The sequence below is a fragment of the Antrostomus carolinensis genome, unplaced genomic scaffold (assembly GCF_000700745.2).
Source record: "Antrostomus carolinensis isolate BGI_N321 unplaced genomic scaffold, ASM70074v2 scaffold440, whole genome shotgun sequence".
Classification (NCBI taxonomy): domain Eukaryota; kingdom Metazoa; phylum Chordata; class Aves; order Caprimulgiformes; family Caprimulgidae; genus Antrostomus; species Antrostomus carolinensis.
The window spans coordinates 94,308-113,408 of NW_010286625.1; the positions used below are offsets into that span (position 1 = coordinate 94,308).

Genomic DNA, 19,101 nt, shown 5'->3' on the forward strand with positions numbered 1-19,101 from the left:
ACTAGCTTGAGTGCTGAGATAGGTACATTTTCATCCATGATCAGTTCACATTTTGACTTTCGATACTTTGCAAACATCTAGAGAAAGAAGACATTTCCCAAATATCTAATATAATATACAGAATTGCCAGTTACTAGGATCTGTATATGCATTTATGACTGAAGTATATAGTTATACTGTTTCTACTTCAGGTAAATCTAATACATGCACATTTAATATATATGCATTTAAAATTTTCCCAGTGTGCAAGGTCTTACTAGTTTTTCACCTATTTATATTATAGTTACAAGAGGTGGTGAAGCTTTGCTTTCAACAGGTGCCTCTCAGTGTGCCAGTCTAAACAAAATTACCCTTGGTTTTCCAAGTCTGTGCTGGTAAAAGACCAAGACTACTTTGAAATACTGCATGAATGAAAATGCAGATGGATGGGAGAAGAGTGTGAACAGAGTAATGAACAGCAAAGGGGTTTGGTTGCTGACCATACTAGTAAGAAATGGGATTAAGGAAAATTAACATACCGTTCCTCATGTTACCCCACTAGAAACATAGGGTGGGTAGAGGGGTATGCTGAAATCATAATTTCTTTGCAGTTTCATTTTTCCATATTTTTAGAGCACATGTTGTGCTTTGAAAGAAAATACACTAGATGGTAGGACAAGATGCTCTTCATAGGTCCTTTCCAATCTTAGTCATTCTGCCATCCTGTGCTACAATGTCACTGCCAAAAAAAAAATGGGGCAATTTTCAAAAAGGTACCGTACAACAGGTAAACCTGGAATTTCCCACCAAAAGGTACAGGAAAATGCCAAAAACACATATTATGCTTTAACATGCACATCATTGAGGAAAGCTGCCACCCTTGCTGTCCTGCAGTGAGTCCATAGAAAGTATACATGAACATTTCTTAGTCTATGCCAGGCTCACTAGTCAAGTGCTTGAAAGAAGCAGGCTGATGTGGGACAACACCATTTGGTTCCCATGAGCTGCCATCCTTCCTCCAGGGCTCTGAAGACCCTAGGGTTTAAACAGCTGCTCCTTTACCTTTTATTTTTTGATGCTTTATTATAGCAGCAAGGCAACAGATTGCTTATATTCCATTTTTCTTGGAATGAGCATGTGTGTATGTCAAAGTGATAACATAAGGCTAAGCCATATTTCTAGTAAATATTACTTTAAATTATCCTGGAATGTAAAAGTGCACTTGTGCAAAACTAGCTGCCCAAAAAGGGAAGCAGAGCTGTAAACCATCCTGCCTGCAAGTTGAGCATGTCGGCAGGAGAGTCACTGTATAAGGGCATGTTTACAGGTCACGTAAGCCTGCATCTACGCTGAAACTTATGCCCTAAAACACAGAACATGCGTGCACTCAACTGCAGCCACCTCCCCTACGTGGGCCGTTACAGCGTGGCAGGAAACCAGCTGAGACCTTGTGGTCAGAGGAGATGAGATTCCTGGGTGAATTTAAGCCTTTTCATCTCTACAACGTGGGTACAGCCAAGAGCAAGGAGGAGCCTCTCACCTGTGGCCAAGTGTGAGCACTGTGAACCTCATCACTGAAGCCACCTTCAAGGTGGATTTAAGCCAGTCTCTCATTTTTACTCACTCCAGCAGTGACAGGCGAGACATGACCCAAACTCAGTTCCCAACCCCACCCTCAGCTGAGATGCAGTGAACCACATGAGCCTATTTCACCTGTTTCAGAACAAAAGCAGGCAAAGAAGCTGCTCAAAGAGCTCTCCTTCTGAATATACAGCAAGGGCAGACGGACCCAGGAACACCTGCGACAGCCACATAAACCTGTGCACTGACAGCAGTAATGACATGTGGGTAATTATCAGTAACGCTGATGCTACAGGTAAAGCCATAAGCAGAAGGAAATGAAAAATTAAGGTACAAACCAGCTGTTTCTCTTTCATCCACAGGCGCAATTTAGTGATGCCAGAGTGTTGCACAATGCCTGTGATGCTGATAGAAGGGGAGGCAGGAGCTGGGCAACAAGGCTGATGGCATCCCTGAATCGGGTGCCACTGCTGTATAACCTCTGGCAAATCATTTAACTCTCCCAGGCTTTGGGGCCCCTTTTGTTCAAATCTTTCTTCATTAAATCTGTAAGACAGGAATAGTGTCGCCAGACTTGGTCATTGCCCTGCTTTACTGGGTCCCTTATTTTAGCTGGAACTGCTACTGCAATGCAGATACACGAAACAAAAATGTGAAGTTTTGGAAGTTGTGACTTTTGGGGACATAAATGCACACTGTGCATTCACCTGCAGAGCTGGGATCCTTCTGTGACACAAGACTGCATGTTTTTCCTTCTGGCAAGTCTGATTTTGGAAGTGAAATTACATTACTGGCAGTGGGGAGGGAATAATTCTGTGATAAACAGAAAGATAGCCACCAGAAATGGTTAGATTCTTGGGTGAAATACACATAAAAGCAAATGGAGGCAGTGCAGAGGTGCAGTATGACCCTGCAACCCTACAGTCATTGGGAAAAAGGTGAGGCTCAAGAACAAGGAACATGTTTGGGGTTGGAGGGGAGAATAAACTACTGAACTGGAATCTGAAATGCTAGGCTGTTCTGTTCAACATACCACTCCAGCATCCCCAGCCTCCATCAGATGCCCTGCATGCCATCCCAGGCTGAAATCGACCATATGTTTATAGCTAAGCTATGAAATTCATTTGTCAAGTCCTGGGAATTTTTGGCAAGTTGTCTTGTACTATATGTGTGGTCTGCTACACTAAAACAGAGCATTGCAGTGGGTATGTCTATAGGATCCAGAGGCAACACAGCTGATGATTTCCCTGCTCTGACTTTTAGTGCTGTGTGATAATGAATGGAGATAGAGAGGACTCAAGGTGACAGTGTTTCGGCACAGTTGCTAGGCTTAAAGCCTGCTGAAGGCTGCTGGAAGGAGCTATAAATACGTATCTGAGCTCCAAGCCAACTGTGTAAACTCAGAAGCTGCCTGCTTCATTCAGGGACTTTATACCCACCAGAGAGTCTGGAGCCCGTTAGAATAGAGGCAAGTCAGTGGCTGGCAAGAGTCACATTTTCCTTGTGAAAGGGGATGGGGATGATGCTAGGACAACGCAGGGGCGGATGACGGATAGGAAATGATTTCTCGGGTGTTTTGAAACGAAACACATAATCCAGGGTTACGGCCCCTCATTAATCAGGCAGAGGAGTACAGAGGTGCCAAATCTCTCAAGAACAGCCAGAGGGCTTGGAGTCATCTGTAAGCTCTTTCTAACCAAACCCTTGGTGTGACATTTGCCCAAATTCTAGATCCCAATTCAAATATCATCACCTTGGCCTACAAACAGTTGCCTAGTGGCTCCGATTCAAGCTGATTCACAACAAAATATAAATCTTTCTTCACCTAAAAGAAAGCAAAAAGCTGCTGAGAAAATCTTTAATTCCTCTACCTTGTGCAATCTTGGGCTGATAGTTTTTTGCAGCAAGAAGAGATTAGTCCCATTTCTTCACTTCCTGAGCCCACATCCCTCTTCCCTGCCATGTAGGTTTCTACAGGCTATCCTGACAACATATTTTTTAATATAGCAAGCAGTGCAGAAAGGAGGCAGAACTGTCAGAAAGAGGTTTCATTCAAGTTTTTGATATCTAGCATGAAGATGTCATTTTAACAGAGATTATCAGGCTGCACGACAGGAAAAAGCCAGGATCTCTCTCAGCCTAGCAAGATCATTTCATCTTCAGAAGGAACTTCAGCTCATGAAGGTCAGCAGGTACAATATAACCTTTTCCATGGTGAAAACAAGACCCATGAAACTACTGTTACATGGAGAAGTGCTGTGATTTGCACCCTGGTGACAATGCAAAGCCAACTCTAAGGCTGCATGCTGACACCTCTGGTTCCCCAGCTACCTAACTGCCCCTAAGTTGGGTCCTTGGAGACTTTTTTCAGTTCTTCTAAGATCACAGAATCATAGAACCGTTTAGGTTGGAAAGGACCTTTAAAGGTCATCTAGTCCAACACCCTGGAAGGAACATCTTCAACTAGAGGTATAATAGCCCCAATCTTGACAGCCTGCACATTTGGGGCTAGATGGAGTCCTCCTGAATGCTGAGGATAAAAGCTCAATTTCAGCTGAGGATGGCAGAAGACACAGGCACTCAGCACTCCTCAACCTCCAGCCCCAACTGTATATCCAGCCTTCAGGCTTCAGAGGACAAATCAAACTCCTCTGTGAAAGGCAATATCCTGGCAAAACCAGCCACAGCTTCTCCCAGGCAATTTCGAAGATATCCATGTTTCAAATCTGCCCACTAAACCAGCCAGAAAATCAAAACAGTGCTATCCAGGAAGGATTTATCCATAACAAGTAAAATGCATTTCCCCACTTCAGCATGGGGAAAGCGGCAGATGAGGTAAAAGGAAAGTTTTACGAGGTATATTCCACACTGCAGACTGTGCTCTGATAGAGCAACACCTCTGAGCAGAAATCCACTTATTTACAGATGGCTTCTAGTGCTATACTGTAGCTGTTGTTTCCCACCTCCCACTCCTGTTATATTTACGTGCCAATTTCAAACTCCCACTGATCCAGGCTGAGGTTGTGAGATGCTCTGGGGAGGAACAACGGCAGTTTCCCTGTGGCTGTCCCAGCACAGTGAGGGGGACAGGCAGTGTCAGCTGGCCCTTTGCCACGGATGGCCCAGCATCATCCCTGCACATTTGGACACAGGTACTCACCTAAGAGCTGCACTCCACGGGTGAGTCCGTAGACATCAATCAAAGCCCAGAGGGGCTCTGCCGTCCTCACCCCGCTGAAGAAGAGCACCGCAGCAGAGTCGTTCACCCGATAGAAAACCCGTCCCTTCTTGTCCACCCAGAAGGCTATGATGTTTCCCTCGTTCGCAAATTCTTCTGGCAGAGCCTTGGCCCAAAAACCGCTTTGGGAAACCAAGTCGGGGCACGCGTACTTCGGCAGAGTGTCAGGGTTAATTCTTGATGGATCCTTGGAAGTAAACCCGAGTCGAAGAGCCCCACTCCAGCAACACTGCTTTTTAGTGATCTGCAAAGATAGGAGCAGCAATAACAGCGTTTGGCACTTGAACATCTCCTTAAACATCTACACAATGGCTCTATGCCATTGAGCACCAACAACCACCACAAAGATGAGCCCACTAGATTTAGGAAAGATTTTACCCATCAAACACCACCACAGCTTTTTCAGCAGCAAGCAGCAATGCTGCACACTTAGAACACAATGCACGAATTAAAAAAAAAAATCAAATTAAATCTATGTGGAGAGGTGAAATGTAATTACAGCTGCATGCTGACTCACTTCTATTTCTAGGGTAATTCCTTTTGGCCTAAAAATCATCCTCTTGCAAAATGTGTTAAAAATGGCCATGAGAGCTTTTATCTCAGCACCTGCAGCAGCAGAGCTCTTGCCCCGTGGTGCTTGGGCGATGTGATCTCTCATGACCTAAGGGAAAAGCACTGGCTCCAGAATCACAGTCAACACCATAGGGTTTTTTGGGTTTCCCAGTCAAGTAAAAGACAGTCTTACCCCTGCTTAGCTTGTCAGATTGGACGAAATCACAGGCTTGCATCAGAGAACTTGTGTATAGGAAAGCACAATTTAAATTATTTAACTATATTAAATACACAATTAGGAGCCAATGATAGATGTTGTCTTATGATTGGGGAAAACCCATTTATTTCAGCTGTGAGTGGTGTTTTTCAAGACATGCTGTGCACATCTACAGCCCACCTGTCAGCATGCAGTTACTCAGAGTGTCGGGGGCCAGGAACACCTGCGATAGTTTTTGGGACGGCACATGTGTTATATCCACCCTTCTGCACCCGAGAGACAGCAGGACAAAGGACCACAGATACCTCCAGAGTCATCGGCTTTTTCTCACACCAACTAAGCCCTGGACTGAGGGGATCTGAGTGTTGGAAGCAGCGGGTCCCAAACACGTGCAGCACATCCAAAACACCACTCAGCTACAAGGTCTCTTTCTTCCCATGGAAGCAGGGAGTCTTCCAAGGTTAGTATGGTCCCCAGATGGAGATTATGCCCTTGGATAACTTTTTCTCTCATTTTATTGTTTGACTGTGAACCTGCTGGGAATTGTCCCTCTCAAAGGGATTCAGTCTGTCAGCATCCAGACTCTGAAATGAAAGACCTGAGGATGCTGGATCCAACCCTGATGTGAGGCCAGGACAGTTCCTGCATGTCAGTTGACACATAATTGGTGTTTCTGTTCATGCACTGAACCTGCAGCATGAGAGCACTTGAGATAGCCCTCTTCCATCAAAGCATTGGCAGCCTCAAGCAATTTCACTCTTGGCTGCAGGACAAGAGCAGAAACATGGATAGGTACCACAGACCAGATGTCATACAAAACTTGCTACCTTACTGTAATTTCTCCCTCTGCCAAAGTTCTAATGGCTTGGATGAGTGGTAATGCCAGAGATTGAACTGTCCAGGACTGCAGGACTTTGTTCTCAAAAGCCAAGCAGCAGCTCCTCATGTCCCATCTTGGAAGCTGACAGCACAGGATTTTCACCAAGGGATTCTCCAAGACATTTTCTTTGGACTTGTTAATTCTTTTCTAAACACATTGGTAAATATTGCATTTTTCTTTCACATGTTCCTCTCCAAGGCAAATGTGGAATGTGTGCCCTTGGAGGCACAACAATCTCACAACAAATACATTGTTCAAAGCCTAGAGATTTCTATCTTATTATCAAAGTATCAGAGAAAGTAACCCAGAGCTTTAGAAAAAAGTTATCAACAGATGGTTCCTCAGGTGAGTGAATGCTCTTTATCCCTGCTCAGTCCAGCCAAGCACCTAAACTGTTTACATGGGAAGCTCCTCCTTGCAGGATGGACGCCAGAGTGGCACTGAAAAGGACTGATGCAGATTTGCTATTTTATATGCCTGGCCAGGATGGGATGGGTTCATGGATGTCCCCAGTGGAAGGGGGTGGATGGGGCATGCACGTATCAAAATGGGGAATGTACACACACTCCAAGAAGAAGCCTGGATTATTTATTGCAGCAAATGATTGCAAGCTCTAAAAGTTTTTGGGTCTGAGATAAATATGGCCTCATTGTTATTTGTACAATTTACTCTTTCACAGTCTCTTGCCAATACTTCACAGCAATCACAGGCCGCATGAAGTAAATATTCATATGCTAATCGAGGCTGCACAGTTTCCATGTATTAATCAGAACCTATAAACAGTTCTCAATACAGCCTGACCACAGGCAAACTAATATCCAAATTAAAAATCTAGTATAAAGCCTGCCAAGAATTAGACACAGCTGGACGAAGGGTACACAGTTTTGCTAAAAAAGGCAATGGTTAATGATGGACCAAATTCTCTCTTCAGCAGCCACTGCTACCAGAAAAGCTTGGGAGGTCCAGTGGGTACCAGAAGGGGAGGAAAAGATACAGTCTGCATCCAAACTGCAAAGCCACGGTTGCTTCCACAGATTTAGGCTCCTGCTCTTGTGCCACCTTTGACAACCTCACCCCATTCCCTAGCAGTGCCCAGAGTTACACAGCCTTACTCAGACATATATCTTGGAGGCAAAGAAAGAGGAAATTTTCACATACTCCACGCAGCTCTGGCTGCCTGTTGGCATTCCCAAAGCTGCAAAGAAATCTCAGAATAAAACCCAAGATACGACACCTAAGAAATAGAATGGTGTCTCCTGACTTCTTTCTTATAGTTTTTCAAAGGGAGTTTAGACTTTATAGGACCTGAATGGCTGGGTTCATGGTTAGTCTTTAGGTGGTAAGAAGGTTTAAGATGTCATTTTCCATAGGCACACACAATGACAAGGTAAATGCAGGATGGACTTATCAAAAAAGCAAATATGTTTTCACATTTCCATCCATCCCTAGAGTGCTGAAGCCTGTTGATGTCTCCCATGAGACTCTCCCATTAGACTCAGCAGGAGCTCTGCTCACAAATCCCTTGAGCAGAAATTAAAGATTTGCATGCATATTTTTCACATACGTTATGCAAGCTAAAATCCTAAAATATACAATGATTAACAAGTCTGAATTTCCTGAGATAGCTACATCGTTTCTGAATGAGGAAGGAATAACCCAGAACCTTTGCCTAAACCACTAAACCCACTCAAATCTTTGATGGCATTTTCAAAAACGAAATGCTGCTTTCATCTCCTCCCAAATAATTTTTCGCAGTTGTTTGTCCAAACTGATGGCCAACATGGATAAATCCCATTAGGCAATGTGAGGAATGCCTGCTGGGCTTCTAGCCTGAAGAGAAGCAGGAAGAGCTGCACAGGCAATATAACAAACCTGTAGGAGAGATGTTCTGCCTACAGGCCTGAGCCTGAAATCACTGAAATCTCTCTATATTTTCAAAAGGAGGCATATTCCACATTTCTTTCTCCTTTGCTGGCTGTGAGGGAAGAGGCAGGGAAGGGTCCTCTACCAGTGGGCAACAGCAGGATCATTCAGACTCAGTAGCTACATGCAGATAAACCTCCTGGAAAACTCCTTGTGAGTAAATGAAGGATTTGCAGGTGGATCTTTCATGTGTGCCATGAACTACAGTCTGCCAAAGATGATGACCTACTTTGTGCCAACAAAATGCACAGAATCAGTTAAGAACGGAAGAAACACAGTTCCACAAACTAGAGGACATAAAGATTGGAAAGTATCTGTGGATGAAGTGCAAAGCTCCTTCAAGGTGCTGAGAGACTAAAAAGTGCTTAAATTCCCAGGGGGACTGATGAATTTCTTCATGGGAAAGCGGGACCCAGTGCACATGGAGACATGCTGTCTTAGAGGAGCTGAACTTCCCACATCAGCTGCAGCACAAGGGGTACCAGCTCCATCCTCTTGGCTACCACAGACACAAAGGAAGTGAAATTGGCCTCTGCCAATACAATGCCTGCAATGTTCTCTCCTCTGACCTTAATGCTATCAGGCAAATGATTCAACAAAGAAGTCAGTAGACTGCCAGAAAGATCCTTTTCTTAGATGGCAACTGTGACCACACTGACTGCTCTGTTCATCCTTTCAGCAAAACCCTGTTATCTTCCCTGCCAAGCACACAAGCAAGAACCTTCACTCCCAGCTCCTTTTCACCTCTCATCTGTTGGCTGTGAAGAGGCTGAGTCCCACCTCCATGAGACCAGCCCTCATTGCTGCCTTGTTTACAGGAAGCTAAGGGCTTGTTTTGGAACTGAATGGGTTAACTAACTCCTCACCCTCCCTCAGCCTACCCAGTAAAACTCATATGCAGGATACAGGCAAAGCCTAGAGGACACATTGGCTGGAGTGATACTGTGGCTGCTGCCTTTCAGATTGACCAACGCAGCCCTTTTTCGTTGCTGTTTTCCAAGCAGTCTCAACTTAATCTGTTCCTTGTCTAACATCCAGATAAATTCTTTTAGAGCATGGATTTCCCTTTTCTTCCCAGTTTCTACAGTGGTCTGTACTGATGGCTCCAAGAACTACGATGACAAAAGCAGAAGTATCAACAAAGACTGTAGATCTTTAAGGGCAAGATCTGACCCCAATATTCATTCACAGCAGCTCACATGGCAATAAGGGAAGGTATCATTTACTCACCTTAAGTCTGACTTGTTCATAAATAACGATGGGCCTGTTGCTGAAGGTAATGGCGTTGCAGAAGCTAGCCTGGCGCTTCACTGCCTTCTGTGTTGTGTCCATGATGATCTGGGATCCCTTCGTGTGGGGATGGAAAAGTAGAGGGCTGATGGACAGAGCTCCACACTGTGGGATGGGGAGACAGTGCTTCTGCTTGTGGTGGCATCGGTGGGAGGAAGCCGAAAATGACCCACCTATGGAATCTGAAAGCAGAATGGGGATAAAAGGGTTTAAAATCTGCTGTGAGTAGTAAGTAAAAAACTTTCAAAGCAAAAAAAAAGCAGGAGTACTTCAGAGGGGGACTATAGATCAAAATAAAAGTTAGTCAAATCCCCACTCTGTAAATCACTACGGGTTTCTAGAGCATCTTGAACAATAAAAGGCCACAAGGATACAGAAGAATCTCATCTGGACAGTCTCATAGTACAAAGCACGACATGGAGAGTGTAGCTCGGCATTGAAACCACAGAGACCACATGTAGGAAGAGAAGGCAAGAATTAGTTCCAAAACTGAAATGAAGCATGTGTGAAGTTGCTGTATCAAAGCTGTCTCATTTAGGGAAAATCTCCCACTTCCAGAGGACTTCCACACAACTTGACTATTTCTCTCACTCTCCCTTTGCAACAGTAATCCTTGCTTTCATATGTCCTAACCAACCTCGCAAAGTGCCAGCTCAGACACATACATTGCTAATTTATCCTCAAGTACCACTCAGCAATAACCCACCTGGATTACCCCACCAACCACCATCCATTCTCCTCTCTCTTCCACTGATGGGAACCTCAGCTGAGATCCCACTCATCATGAAGGCATTGATCAGCATGCTATGATTACGGTGAGGAAAGCGAAGAGGGAGAAAGGCTATGAAGCAGGGAGGAGATCACATCTTTCTCTAAGCAAGGCCCTCCATAAAAAGGCAATGCACGATCAACACAGTCACGACAGCAGCTTTGTTCATGAATGAATGGGTGCGTGAGTTTCTTTTCAACAAGGAGCCTGCAGCAGTTCAAGCACAAAACAATCATTATACTGAACCCAAGTCATCTGCTTCCTTTTTCTTGTGTGCACATACACACCACATTATGCACATACGTTTGGGAGGAGATACTCGTAGGTTTGGAAACAGAGTATCAACAGATAAAAGGATTATTCCGTGACAGACTCAGGGCGGCAACAAAAGCAAATATGACCTTAACAATGTGCCAGTTTGCACTGTAAAGATGCATGACTGAACAGTATGGTTAAAAACTCTATTCCTCAAACATTCAAACTATAGAAAATAATTATATACATTCTTCACGCAAATTAACTGCTGACAGTTATGTCTTTATATCGCTGCTATAAAATAATGCTGACACCTCTAATGCAATTCTTGGCTTTGTAACAAAAAGCCTGGACCCTATTCCTCCCAGTCTTTGGGGTCATTTTTAGCTTGTAGCTGCATGAAGTTGTAATGGCACATAATCAGGGCAAGCTTGAATAACTACCGACAGAACTTAATATCCTGGTTTCTGATGAGAACATTTTAATTCAACTTCAGCATCAGTCACTCCAGCCTTCTCTCATCTTGCTGTTTTTTCTCTCGCATTTTTAGCAACAGTGTTATCCCTTCAGAACAGAGCAGGGAGGACAAACAGGACTTCAAAATCTTTCATTAATGCTTTAAGGGAGAGATGAACCAACTGGGAATTATTTGATGCTAAAAATTATGCGGAATATAAATAATCTTCCTTCTCCTGTTCCTCACACATGGAGGAGGAGAAATAAGGTACAGAGTATCAAGAAAAAGTAGAGGTTCACCTGAGCAGGCAGATCAGAGAGACAAACCTTCAGGGGGAACAGACTGCATTGAAGGGTAGCTTGACATGGGGAAGGTCAGGATGCAGCAGCTCACATGAATCATAGAATCATAGAGTGGTTTGGGTTGGAAGGGACCTTAAAGATCATCCAGTTCCAACCCCCCTGCCATCAGCAGGGACACCTTCCACTAGATCAGGTTGCTCAAAGCCTCATCCAGTCTGGCCTTAAACACTTCCAGGGAGGGAGCCTGACCTCTTCCCTTTGGGCACACTACTGACCTGGGGCAATGCACCCTGCCTCTCCCCACAGCCCAGACTGGGTGGTCAGAAGACAACACAAGCTCCAGCAGCCCCATAGAGAGAACCTTCTGAGGTTACCCCCTAAGACCTGTTTAATTAGAGCTTGCCTTATGCCCTGAAGAACAGGAGGTTGCATCCCTTCCAGTATCATTAGCATTCTCCCAAACCAGATACATTCTCTGCTACCACCCCTCTGGAACCCTGTTAGGCCTTTGGCTTTAATAATACCTTGCTGATTAGTTCCTCAGGCTTAATGGTAGTTTGCAAAGAAGTATTTCCTTTATCACTGCAAACACAATGCTGTTCATCACAAGTGGTTATGAATTAGAGGCACCAAAAGTGGCTGACTTAACCTTGCTCCACTCCACTTCCCCAGGTGGTCATGCCGGTCTGTAGGGACAAGACCATTGACAGATGGTCAAAGCAAACTATCCCAGCCTCTCTTTTGGCAGAAATTTTTCAGGCCCATTGCTGACTGGATCTCGCCTTTGCTCATCTCTTAGCTGTCTCTCTGTTTCTGCTATATCCCTTTTTTTTGCAAGTGGACTGACTAAAAGTAAGCATCTAGTGTAAAAACTTCCATTCCTAACTTTTCCAGCTTCTCTAAAACACATAGGAAGTCAGTCATTTCTGAAACAAGACACACATTAATGGATATAACCAACCATCAGAAGTAATATGAAGTCAAAGAATCCATATGAAAACCTCTTTTTCTGGTAATTTCCAGTCTTGGTTTTTTTTTCAACATCTCTTTGATATTTTCTAGGGTGCATATATGTGAAAGAGAAGCTGCTACTGGTGAGTAGGCATTCACTTCATGCCATCTTTGCATCCAGCTCTGAATTTTGTAGCTCAAACTTTTTGCTAGTAGTCACTCACCAAAACAAACTTGTGCAACACACACATTTTAATTTGTTTGATTTAATATCTCAATGCTCTAATTCTACTGGATAACTTGTCTGTCATTATAATAACTGCTGCACCTCTCCATAGGACATTACACCCTTTTCAAATGCAGTAATGGAGTCACCAAAACTGTCTACAGCTTTCAAAGCAGGCTCTGATGACAGCACTGCATATGTCCAGAGCATCTGCTGGAGCAGCATTAGGAAGCCATAGGGTCCTGCCTAACCCCACAGAAAGGATGTTAGAGGAATGCTTATTTGTTCTTGACAGTTTGGCACTGCTACGTGAGAATGGGTCAAATCCATCCCAAACCAATGCCAGCACGATGAGTGCCCTCCACACACACAGTTGAAATGCAGGGCAACCACAATCCACAGGAATGGAAAAAGCACCCTTCCACGGGTGGATAATGCAAATGGGGAGGAGACCCCCTCCTTGCTCCCAAATGCTCTTACACAGCAATGACTCCTGCATGACGAACGCACTCCGGTGAGGACCAGAAAAGGTCTTAATTTTTAAAAGTGCAACTATTTAATAATGGGGGCTTGCACCTTACAAAGGCTTGGAGAAATTACAAAGCAATGGGCCAAATACAAAGGCCCTTGCTCACTTCTTTGGGGCAGCATGTCCACTCCAAAAGGAGAAGGAACCAGGAAACTTCAGATGGTAACACAAGCACCTAAGACTGGACTTCAGACAAGGAAAGCGACACTTTAGAAACACAGTCTGGTGAGATACATCACTGTCTGTACTCAGCCAGCTAAAAATAAAATAAATCATCTGCTTAAAGTTTTTGTCCACACTGGGCTTGACCTGGACTCCAGCCTTCTCCCATTCCCTTGTTTAAACTACTACATATTTTGACACCGTCAGCTTTTGCTACCAGCAACACTGGTACAATACAGCTGGGGCCCTTGCAGTAGGTTTCAAATTTTTTGTCTTTATGTAAAAGAATTGACTGAAACACACAAACTCAAGAGTTTCACTTGGCAAAATAAGCAAAAGTCCTCCTGATTTCACAGCAACCATGCAAGACTTCATTAGCTGAAAGTCTGTCTGAGACTCCCCCTCTCCCACAACCTGACTTATCAGTCACCTACAAAGGTGAAGTGAAGCAATTGCTTGAAATAAAATTTGCAAACAAACAAGTACTTTAAAGAAGGCTGAAATCTGAGATTGTGTTCAAGGGCACTGCAGGTTTCCCACTCCACAACATAAGATGACTTCCTTCTGACAAGCAGGAGTTGTAACAACATGCCAGGACTACGTAAACTGGTATCTTGTGACAAAAGTCACAAGAGCAGAATCATGCCTGTCTGAAAACAGCCTCTGTGTCAAAGGGCTGCAAATCTAGAGAAGTACCATGAACTCCCATACAGCTTTCCAGGTTTCATGTTGGGAGTCATGAAAAACAGCATCTGCTCAATCTTTTGGTTTTAAAGATTGGACAGACCTCAGTTTTCAGTTCATGCCCAATAATAGATGCTGTTTGAACCATTTCATTCAGTACTGGGTTTGAACTCTAAACATAGCCTGCCTCTAATACAATGAGCCCCTCCAAGAGAGCAGCAGAAGTCGTTGTGTACCACTTGCTCCCCTGAGCCACGAGTACATGGGATCGATCTTCTGAAACCTTTAGTAAGCCAAAGAGAAGGAGATCTTACTTGAATTGCAACGTGAAACACTCTGAAGCGCTCTGCCTTCAGGTCTCCCACACCTAAGCGCACCCTTTTCGGAGCCCTGTTTGAGAAAGCAGAATATTGCCCCAAAGATGGTATGCTTCTCCCTCCCTGTGCGTTAGACATCCCTGGTCTCTTGGTTCTCAAGGCCTGAGCAGCATCCACACATTAGATAGAAGTCAGCACTGGATGTTTTCAGCTTAGCAAAATGCATCCCAAAGCCTGTTAGGCGTTTTCACCAGAAGCGTTCATGCTCTGCAAACATTAGGCATAATCTTAAAGGCTTGGGATTTCTTAAATGCTGCAAGAAATGGCTGGATTTACTATTTTTTTTAAATACATTTTTTCCAGTTGAAAAAATCTCAATAGGCATCTATCAGAATACTGTTACTCATTTCAGACTGAAAACTAACTGCAAGGTATTTAAGATAAACTTCTTAAAGCATGTGGAAGAAGTGGTACTCAGAATTGAAACAAAGATAAAAGGACTTCAAAACAGAGCCCAGGGACTAACATGCAGTAGGAAGTGAGAACGACAAACCCCTGTCTGCCTGGAGAGGAGGAGAGGAGAGGTCTGGGGTTGGTGACAGACGTACCCGTCCTGCGGTTTAGTGACAGTGAAAAGAGTGGACAGGGAAAACACCTCGCTATCAAAGGAGGAAAGCATTTCAAAACCATTACATTATGAAAAGAGGCTAACAGAGTGCTTTATCTGGCAGGTAGCATTACTGTACATGCCTTTAAAAGGAAGGATTCCCAGAAGGAAGAAAAGGAAATCATGTGCCACTGTGGGGAAGGCAAGGGAAGCCCTGCCCTTGAGATGCACACATGGTGCAGTAGAAAAGCCCTAGCACTGAAAGAGTACCTGCACAGCCTCTCCAAGGCTGGATGGTTACTAGCAGCACAGGGAGAAAAAAAACAACTATGAGGTGAATGCTCATAAGCCTTACCACTTTTTGAGGTGTTACCATACTTTGGGGAATTATGACAGTGAAATACAGTGTAATTAATTACCCTGATCCTTTGCATTTGCTAATAAAGTTCAAAAGGAGAAAACCACAATGAATTCGTTGTGGTAGGCTTTGCAAATGGATTCTTAAAAGCACACTTCAAGATACGGTTTACTAAAAATAAATATTAGCTTAACACCAGTGGAAACTGAAAAGGGGTTGCAGACCTTGTTTTCTCACATACAGCCTGACACAGGGCATGCACACAGAAGAGAGAGAACCATAAATTAATGCAAATAAAAACCAAAGGTTTCTTCACTGCCTTTAAAAACGTTTGCTGTTCTTGAAGGAATAAGTAATCGTGTATCTCCACTGTATATCCAGCTCTCCCTGTGCCTGCTGCAATGCTAATGACCCTATCAGATTGCTGTCACCGTGGTGAGGTATTCATCTTGGCATTACAAGACAACCAGGAAACAAAGCTTTGCTTTTCTGCAAAGACAGACCATAGCTTTCCAGGTGTTGGAGCATTCAATTATAGAAATGCAAAGGGTTAATTCTGGAGCATTAAATCCAGAACATCTGAAATTATGGAGCATCTTGGGTTAAACTTTAGTGAATTAAGGACATATCTACAAGGTGGATCTGAGCCAGCAGGTCAGATCTAGCATTCCCATCCAAAACAAGTCAAAGCCAAAACATAACTTATTTTCATCTGTGCTATTTTAGCATTGACAAGATGTATCGAGAGTAGGTATGTACATAGTGTAAGATTTTCCATTTAAATTGCAAACTACGAGACAAGAGGCAGGTGCAGACAGATCACATGCACATGAAAGGAGATAATACCAGGCAGGGTGAGGCTTGGAGTTGTGGGGTTTTTTTAAGACTGAAAAGCAAGGCTGTGTTTAAAGCAAGAGATCTGAAAGACAACAGTGGTTTTACAGACATCTATGAGAAGGCACTCTAGTACCAAAAGTGGGCAATAGGAGACAGAGTTGATTGTAGGATGATCCACAATGGATCCATCTTTCAAATCTGCTTAGTTTGTGAGGAGCCTTCCAAGTGAAGAAGCTGATCTTTAATTTCATAGAGAAAAATAAAAGCAGTGAAAGAGATGCAAAAAGTGACAGTTAGGACACAGGGCAAGAAAACAGGTACAACAGGAAAAATCTGGACTAAATATAAGTGTGGGAAGACTTTGTCAATGGCAGCAGAGAGAAGACTGAGGCTTGCAGAAGGGGAAAGGCTGTGTCCTGAAGATGAGACAGATGCAGGCAGAATCTGCAAGACTCAGGACACTAATGTATTTGAATGGATTTAGGAGGATGGGCTGAAACAGAGACTGTCATTTCCTCTGCCTCTCTGCTCCGTGGGGATGTGCATGTGCCCTCCATCACACGCAGCGCAGTAGCTGAGGAGCAGAGATGTGTCCTGTGCTACAGTCACTCCTCATGCGGAGGCAATAACCTCCGCATGGGTGCCAGGCAATTACCTGGGTGTGGGTAATCATCAGCTGAACCTATCAACTTACAAGTCCCTTGTGACAACTTGGATATGAGGCTTTATAAAGGCTTGATGAAGATGACGCTGAGGCTATGAATATTAGTAAGAGTCAGGAGAGGGTGGCAGTTTTTATAAAGGTTGAAAAAAGAAGGTAAAGGAGCTGAGGAGTGACAGGAGAATAAGAGCTCTGTTTCAGTTATATTAAATAAGAGTTGTTTGTAATATTTTATTTAATTTGTTTTTATTAAAAAATATTTTAAATAAAAAAGAAAAATTTCTGAGCAGAAATTTAGGTTGGCCAAAGGAGTCTTAATTACTACAGAGGAGAGGTACATCTGTTAAAAGTATATGGCTGAACTAATGTTTATGGTTGAAATTACCCAGAGAGAGAGGAGAACATGCTCCTGGGCAGAGCCTAGAGGAACCTCTGCCAGATATGGGAAGGAAGATGAGGAAGACCCTCAAAATGCAGGAGATGGGGGAAGAGAGGACAGCAGGGCAGGATTGAGCTATACCATCTCCAGGAAAAACAATCCAGCTGACGGCACTGCAAGCACTTAAAAATACCAAGCACCATGAAGGTGGCTGACTATGCCCTTTTTTTGTGAAGAAAAGATATCAGAAGAGAGGTTAGTGAATATATAAGTATTTCCATATGCACATTAGAGTGTCTAGAAGAAACCCCTTCCCCTTATAAATTAATTTTTAAATTTCATGTCTTCAGTAATGATGCCATGTAATCATTAACTATCCCCTGATCCCTAATTAGGCACTGTTTATTCAGCATCTCCCACAGTCATTTTCAGCAATTCAGTCACCGAGGTGGCATGCCACAGAGGACAACCACGAGACCTCCAGCACCACTCCACTTCCAGCGGGTGCAGCCCACCCTTTGCAGGCTCCATCCTTGCCCTCTCCCCATGCAAATCCCTCCCAGCCCCTGCAGACCATAAGTCTGCTAAGCACATAAGAACAGCAAGAGCATAAGTAAGCAGCCATATGCTCCTGTCTGCTGTGTAAGGAGAGAGAGGGGGTGAGCAGCCCCCTGGAAAGATGCTGGGCAGCAGCAGGATGAACTGCCTCGGGAGCCATGTCCCCCAGGGTCCAGCCAGGTCCAGGGAAAGGAGACCGAGATTCCTCCATCAGCAGCAGCTGCTTCTCCCCACGCTATCTTTTAGCAGCTCCTCTGATCCACAGCAGGAGTGACTTGCATGGGCCATATAATTATTTATTTTTGAGAGCAGCAAGGCCCTTCTGACCTTATTCTCTTTGCATCTTGGTAATTCTTTATTATTATATTATTACTAAGGCATCACAAGTTAAATGTTGCGAGTATGAAATCAGAAGTTCAAAGTAAAAAATGGTGCTCTGGGAGCATCCAAGATCTCTTCTTGATCTAGAGCATTTTTGTTCTGCTGTGATCAGGTCAGGTCTGTCAGCAGTCTAATGAGAGATGTAAAAATGCATTTATGTCTTCTAACAAAAGAAAGCAAGATCAAGTCCAGTTCAGTTTAAGATTTAGCGATGTTTTAAAAATTCTGTTTATCCTCTTGCAGATGTGCAGTTTGAGAATCTTCTCCTTTGATAATATTTAATGCTTCAGGAGGAGGAGGAACAACTTGCCCAGGGTGATCTGTCCATGCTGCAGATGGTGGGACAGAGGGAAGAAAAAAAAACCCCAAAACTTTTCATACTATTTCCTCTTGATAATCCTTATCTTTCCAAAGATAAGCAGATACACTGTTGGCCATAAGATTATGTATACTTTATATAATAAGTTATTTCGGTTCTCTGACCCACTGTATTAATAAATCCGTTACCTGCCCTAGCTCCTTTTTCAGGAACTGTCCACCTGGGACAATCCAGTGAACTCTTCCACCTACTCTAATTACAGGTACTCATTTTTTTAGTATAGAGCAGAACTATGCATAGAACATTTTACACCTATATTAACACTATAGAGTTCCTCCTAATTTATAATCATATAAACTAAGCCAAATAGATATTACAGACATTTAATTATGAGCAGCACTCCTGAGATTAGGGCCAATGGCACTTCTGCCTCTCTAATTTTATAAGACCGCACATCCTCTGATGGAGAAGGCATCCTGCTCTCATCCATGTCCTCCTGTGGGACTGCCAGGAAGCCAAACAGTGGCCCCACATGTGCTCTCCCCAAATAACACATCCTCTCACGCCTGCCAGACACAGGCATCTGGACTAGACAGGTCCCAGGGTACAAACCTTGCATCGGTTTTGAACCAAAGCCTCATCCTCACAAGTCTGGTGTTGCCACCACAGTGCTAACTGCATGCTGCTCC

The 19,101-nt window shown here is 43.7% G+C and overlaps 1 protein-coding gene across 1 annotated transcript in view; it reads right to left on the bottom strand.

Moving 5' to 3' along the window:
- The window catches only part of NEURL1 (neuralized E3 ubiquitin protein ligase 1), a 64,322-nt gene extending 54,485 nt beyond the window's left edge, over window positions 1–9,837 (bottom strand). The window contains exons 1-2 of the mRNA XM_029087175.1: window positions 9,601–9,837; window positions 4,721–5,042 (exon numbers count right to left, since the gene is read on the bottom strand). Of these exons, the coding sequence (XP_028943008.1) occupies window positions 4,721–5,042; window positions 9,601–9,702 (424 nt within the window). The 5' untranslated portion in view covers window positions 9,703–9,837. The remainder of the gene's footprint in view (window positions 1–4,720; window positions 5,043–9,600) is intronic.
- Between the last annotated feature and the right edge of the window lie 9,264 nt (window positions 9,838–19,101).